The sequence below is a fragment of the Psammomys obesus genome, unplaced genomic scaffold (assembly GCF_907164565.1).
Source record: "Psammomys obesus unplaced genomic scaffold, mPsaObe1.curated_primary_1811, whole genome shotgun sequence".
Taxonomy (NCBI): Eukaryota; Metazoa; Chordata; class Mammalia; order Rodentia; family Muridae; genus Psammomys; species Psammomys obesus.
This window is the reverse complement of record NW_026587216.1, coordinates 41218102-41225246: the sequence shown is the minus strand read 5'-3', so window position 1 is coordinate 41225246 and position 7145 is coordinate 41218102. Positions and strand designations below refer to the sequence as shown.

General features: G+C 40.0%; 1 protein-coding gene across 1 annotated transcript in view; it reads right to left on the bottom strand.

Moving 5' to 3' along the window:
- Positions 1-7145, bottom strand: part of Rad54b (RAD54 homolog B) — a 65967-nt gene that overhangs the window by 58669 nt on the left and 153 nt on the right. The window contains exon 2 of the mRNA XM_055603144.1: positions 4203-4308. Coding sequence (XP_055459119.1) covers positions 4203-4308 — 106 coding nt within the window. The remainder of the gene's footprint in view (positions 1-4202; positions 4309-7145) is intronic.

Sequence of the window (7145 nt, the reverse complement as noted above, 5' to 3'; positions counted from 1 at the left end):
GAAAGAAAGAAAGAAAGAAAGAAAGAAAGAAAGAAAGAAAGAAAGAAGCCAGTACTGGGCTGACGGCTCAACTGGAAAACTGGACTTGAGCTCAGTGTCTATAATCCATGTAGAAAAAAAATCCAGGCATGGTAGAATCTGTCTGTAATCCTAGTGCTAGAGGTGGAGACAGGCGGAAGCTTGGGGCTTCCTGGCCAGCTAGCCTAGCCCTTCTGGCAAGTTCCAGATCCGTGAGACTCTGTCTCCAAAAAAAAAAAAACAAAAGGAAAAAGAAAGAGTAAATGCTGCCTGACAAAGTACGCCTGAGTTTGTCTTCCGGCTTCCGTATGGCCATGGTCACACATGCAAGCACATGGCACAATACACACACACACACACACACACACACACACACACACAAGGCAGACCCATGCTGGCAAACTCCTGTGTTCTCAGTAGGGACAGACAGACAAGGGTACAAAAGAATTAGAATCCAAGGTTTGAAGCTAGCTGAGTATATGAGACTCTGCCTCAAAAATAAATAAATAAATAAATAAATAAATAAATAAATAAATAAATAAATAAATAAATTACTTTTTAAGTTTAAAGAGATGAAAATGTTAACTACCTAATTTTTATCATTATACCTTATAAACATGTATCAAAATGTCTTAGTAGCCCATAAATTCAAATAATTAAAATACTTTTTAAAATCCTCCACTCTTCATTACCTCAATTCTTCTTATACTAAGCTCTTTTATTTGTTTGTTTACTTGTTTGTTTTTGGTGTGTGTGAAGCTGTTTGAACTCAGAGCCGTGTACATATAAACCCATGTTCTGCCAGTGAACTACATTCTCATACTATCTCTTTACAAAAATCTGTTCTAGTCCTCTGCTAGGCCTCAAAATGCTACTCCTGCTCATCACACCATGTGTCTTTATTTACTTTCACTTTCTATCTTGCCTCTGTTTACCTATTCACAGAGCATATTCCTGACAATATGCTAGAGCTTCCTTACAAATTGCTATAGCTTCTGAAACTGTCTCTCAATAGCACCAAGGCACACAGACTATCACAATATAGTGGCCTTGACTTGCCCACCTATTTCTCTAAGTACCCAGAAGCCAAAGTCTTGGTTGTGGCCATCAACTATAGAAATGACACATCTCTCCAAAATCCCTTCATGAAATTCAGAGTCCACCATTGTATTAGTCTGGGTTCTCTAGAGAAACAGAACTTACAGAATGAAAACACACACATATATATATGGAGAGAGGGGGATATTTATTAAAATGATTTACAGCTTTAATTCAGCTAATCCAACAATGGCTGCCTATGAATACAAAGTCCAAGAATTCAGTAGTTGCTCAGTTCTCAAGGCAGGAAGTCACAACTGGTCTTCAGTATACACTGGAATCCTGAGAAAGTAGACTCTAATGCCAGTGACAGAATGGATTTCCTAGCAAGGTGAAGACAAGCAGGCAAAGAGCAAAAGCTTCCTTCTTCCATGACCTTTTTCATAGGCTTCCAGCAGAGTATGGTATGATAGCCCAGATTAAAAATGTGTCTTCCTGCCTCTAGATCTGAATTAAAAGCATGTCTTCCTACTTCAAGTTAAGCAAAAACCCCTCCCAACCATGCTGTCCATTTTCAGGTTTTAGTTCCAGATGGAGTCAAGTTGACAACCAAGAATAGCCATCACAACCAGAAACTAATATGACTCCATCTTAACATGACTACCTCTGCAAAGACCCCCTTTTGAAAAGAAAGTCACATTCACAGATTATCAGGACTTAGAATCTCATACTTTTTTAGGGAACATATTCAATTCCCATTTCCCCTCTTCCAGGATTTGGTTTATCACAGGCTAAGATGACCCAATTAGACTATTAATAAAGAAAAAAGACTGTGCTGGATGGTTTATGTCAACGTGACACAAGCTAAAGTCCTCTGAAAAGAAGGAGCCTCAACTGAGCAAACGCAACCATAAGATCTGGTTGCAGGCAAGCCTGTAAAACATTTTCTTAATTAGCTATCAACGGGGGGAGAGCGCAGCCAGCTGTGGGTAGGGCTACCCAAGGGCTGGGAGTCCTGGTTCTGTAAGAAAGCAGACTGAGCAAGCCATGAGAGCAAGAGAGTGAGCAGCATTCTTCCACGGTCTCTGCACCAGCTCCTGCTTCTTGCCCTGTTGGCATTCCTGTCCTGCCTTCCTTCAGTCTAGAACAGTGCTGTGGAAGTGTAAGCCAAATAAACCCTTTCCTCCCCAAATTGCTTTGGTCATGATGTTTCATCAAAGCAACGATAACCCTAAGCAGGACAAGGGCTACCCACAAATGGGCTCTTCTATCACACCCTCCACTGAAAGAACATTCTCTGAGCCTTGGGAAGTCATTAGGCATAAACTGACACCTTCATCCTCAAAGAACATCATCTGCAAATATTTAGTGCTGGAGACAAGGACCCAGTGAGGCAGAACGTAGCCAAATGTACTTACTAGAGTTCTTTCCATTGAGAAAGAAAATAAACAAAACATCTTATGGAATTCAGGGGTAAAGAATTTGCCTAACATGCATAAAACTATAGGTTCAACTCCTAGCACATAGGGGATGGGAGGAAAGAAGACTGCAAACAAGACATCTGCTGCTGGATTCAGAATGCTAACTGAACCATTTTCAACTTCTTTACTTACAGGAAATTTTTTAAAACAAAAAGGTAATGTAGGGACATGTGAACATATTTTAACTGAAGCATTCAGGCTTATATCTCCCTCTAGAATGAACCAGATCTAGAATTAAAAGAATGTAAAAATGTATAATCTGTACATGCTACATGTCTCTGATCCCATGCTTTTCTCTAGTAAATCCCTCTGCAGCAATCCAGAGAACAAAACATTTCTCAGAGCAATCCTTTCTCCAATTTGACCTCTCTGAGGAAGAGCAGGAGAGCATCAGAAGGTTGGAATAGGTTCCGCAGTCCCCTGTATTCACTAAGTCAGGAAAGAGGTACAGGTTAAGGGAATTAACTGACTCTTCAATTTATCTTAACTCTGAATTCCTCATATTTAGTACTGAAGAGAATGACAAAAAAAATCTGTGTAGAACACAAATAAAGCACAACTCAGTGATAGATTATATTATCTCCCATAGTAAAAACATCATTCTCAGGTGAAGATATCAGCTACCGTAACAGAAAAAAAAAATAAAACCCCACTGGCACACAGTATTAATTCTCTGCCCGCAACCTGACAGTGAAAGAGAAAACCTGGACCAGGAAAAAGGAGTCTGGAAGAGAAGGAGAAAAGGAATGCAAATCAGAGACAGGGCAGCAGCTACACTGACAGCCCAGACCTGTGCCTGGGGTCCTCCTAAACTGACCCCAACTCCAGAAGGGTCTCCCTCACCCTTCTGACAGTAACTGTTTCTTTTCGATAGTTACAAAAGTGCATAAGTGGCAGCAGGATGGCTAACCTGGGAAACACAGAATTCCTTTTTCTATCTACAAAACATGAATTTACAAAAAGGTTAACTGATTTATGCAGTCAGTGTTAGTAGCCCCAGAACTGAGGCCAGCTCCCAAACCTGCCATTCAAAGAAGCATGAATAAAGTTATGCCTTCCTCAAGGCTGAATAAACTCTGTAAACTATCTTACTTACAAGTTGCCTGTTCTAGCAGATATAAAAGGAATCATAATTATTTTAACTCAGTTCAACAATGGAGAGATGGAACATAGGTGAAATGCTTGGTTTTTCTAAATTAGTAATTCAAATCTGATTTACCACAGACTACAATAAAGTTTTGATTTGCTTATTTCAAATTTATCTCCTCAAGTTTAGCAGTATCAACATGCTTATTACAGAATTTTAAATTCAACCAATTAGTCCTTAAACACTGTATCTGATCAACAAATTTTCCTATCGTCTTACACATGCACCTATTACAAAACACAAAGTTTCAATTACATGGTTTTTGGGTTTGTTCTGACTGCTTACTTTCTCAGTGCTAGGGCTCAAACCCAGAGCCTTGCCATGTAAGGTTAACACTCTAACCACCAAGGTACAGCCTTGAGTTAAATGGATATAAATTTAAATTCTAAAGACAAATTTTGACAACATCATCTGAAGCAAAAAAATCCAGTGGTATTACATTATCAACAATTATCATATTAACATGCACTCTTAACTAATCATTTCTAGATAGAGACATAATAAAATCACTGTCCTACCTGTGTGAAGTGGATCTACTCCATGACCCATTTCCCTAGTGCTTCCCTCAGTAGGGCAAAGACTTGACCTGCAAACACCTGGATCATTCTGTGACTGTTCAGCCCCCTAAAAGAAACAAAAGCAAATTCATTTTAGTGCATGAATTAAATCTAAGTTCCCACAATTTTACATAATAGGCTCTGATCAGTGAGCTGCCAGTTTCTACATATCTGTATTAACAATTGGTATTGGGGGGTGGACGGTTCTCTTCCAGAACCTAGAATCTCAAGTTGGAAGCCAGCCTAGGATATATAATAAGTTCAAGGTCAACCTGAGCTACATAGCAATTCCAACCCAGCCAGAGGTATGCAACAAGCTGTCCTAAGAAAGCGAGTGCTCACAGGTAGAACACTTGCCTACCAAGCACAAGGCCTTGCATTTAAACTCCAGTACCACCAAAGGAAAGTTGAAATAAGCCAAATACTCCTTAACTAATGGAGGACATGTATAAGACAGTAAATGGATACAACAGAGTATTGTTGTTGTAGGTGAAATGAGCATTTTCAAAGATATCGTTTACTGCTCAGAATCACCAAATATGTTGCCATTTTATTCTATGTGGCAAAGGGGGACTCAGAAGTTGTACTTAGTTAGGGACTTTACAAGAAAGTCTTACATGATCCAAACGAATCCAATCTAACCAAATGAGTTCCAACTGCGAAAAAACACAGAAAAGGGGCAATGTCCAGTGCTGGCTTAAAGATAGAAAAGGAAATGATAATGACTTATAGAAGCTAGATGTGCAGCTGCTCCATCCCAGGAGAATATACTGAAGGATCAAGAAATCAGACAAGTAAATGGATTCTTCCCTAAAACCTCCTAAAATAAACCTGGGTCTTACCTTGATATTAACCCAATGCAAAGTATTGCAGGTGGTGATTTAAATGAAGAATGACTCCCATGGGCTCATGCATTTGAACACTTGGTCCCCCAGTTGGTGGTGCCGTTTAGGGAAGTTTAGGAGGTGCTGCCTTATTGGACAAAGTGCATCAGTGGAGATGGACCTTGAGAGTTCACAGGTTCACCCTACTTCCGCCCACACCCTGCTTTATGTTTGCATTTCAGATGTCTCTCAGCTTCCTCATCCTGCCATGTGCCAGCTGCTTGCCGCCATGCTTCCCCACCGTGATAAGATTCTTGTCCTCTGGAACTGTAAACTCAAATACATTTTTCCTCCTATAAGTTGATTCTAGTCATGCTGTTCCATTATAGCAACAGAAAAAATAACACGTGTACTTTGACCTGCTTGGCTGAATAATATTCAGATGTGTGTATATACCCCATTTGTTCATTGTTTATCTACCTATTGATGGATTCTTGGTTGTTTCCACATTTTAGCTCTAAAAATTAAACAACTCATTTCTGTTGATTTAAGGCCATAAACCCAAGGTACTATGTTACAGGAGCAAGAGAAAACTAGTATTTCAGCAATAAGAATAAATTATTACTGACACATGATACCCCAGTCTCAAAAACATTATGCTACAGGGCTAGAGAGATGGCTCAGAGGTTAAGAGCACTGCCTGCTCTTCCAGAGGTCCCCAGTTCAATTCCCAGCAACCACATGGTGGCTTATAACCATCTTTAATGAGATCTGGTGCCCTCTTCTGGCATGCAGGCACATATGCAGGCAGAATATTATATAAATTATAAATAAATCTTTAAAAAAAAAAAGTCTGAAATAATTTTATAAATTACTTCTGTATTTTTCTCTTTAACCACTTTAATCTCAAGTTTCAACTCATTGAATCAAAAACTTGAAAGAACACTGACTAGACTTTTTATTACATTTATTAACTGTGTATTCTGCAGGTGTGCATGGGTGTGCACACATACGTCACAGCACACATGTGAAGTCAGAAGACAACTGACAGGAGTCAGTTCTCTCCTACCACCCTATGAGTCCTGGGGATTGAGCTCGGGTTTCCAGGCTTGGTGGGAAGTGCCTCTACCCACTGAACTGTCCTACCAGCCCACAGGTAAGACTGCAGAGCTTTTCTGTAAGAGGCTCCACCTCTTCCTTGAAAAGATTTTTTATTTCGTACTAACAAAAGGCCACATTATTATTTCTAAGAATTTTGGAAGATTTTGTTGGAGGCAGGTAGAGAAATCTTAATCCAGCAACATGGCTACTCTGGCAAGGGATTATATCCAAATACCTAGGTCTGTGTGATCTCAGGCTGAATGCAGACATGCCCTTAGTATACATCTTTTACCCCAAACAAGGACATCTAAGTGAGGGGCAGACAACATGACAAATCAGAGAGAGATCTGACAGAATGAGTCAGAGACAGGATACACACAACTCCCACAAGAACAGACAGGAAGGAGAGGTTACTTAAGAGCAACACAGAGGAGTGGAACTGAGTTCAGTACAGTTCAGTTGGGTGCAGTTCGGGTCTTGGAGCTCAGAGGCAGTTTTCCAAGCAGAACAATTCAGTGAGAAGCCAGTCTGAGCAAGTCAGTGTGGCAAAGAAGTTTTGAGCCAAAAGAGCTGAGTTGAACCAGCCAGACAGAGTTCAGAAAGAACTAGAAAGTGTGAGCTTATTCAGCACTAAGTCTCAGAGGCTGAAACCTTACAGGCCCAGACCTAGGAACAGTTAGACAGAAATGCTTTGGGATTTAGAGCTTGGATGCAGCTCTCATCTCATTCCCGTAGCTGAGGAACTAAAAACAACATTTACAGAGGCCATTGAAAGTTCTAATATGCAAAAAGGTTTCACTTTTTGTTTAATCGCCTTTGAGTCAGTCTCACTATGAAGACCATGCTGGCCTGAACTCATTATGAAGCCTAAACTAGTTTTGAACTTATGGCAATCCTCCTGCCTCAGCCTTCTAAATCCTTAGATTACAGGTATGAGGTACCATACTTAGTTTTAGGCAATATATATCTTATACTATGA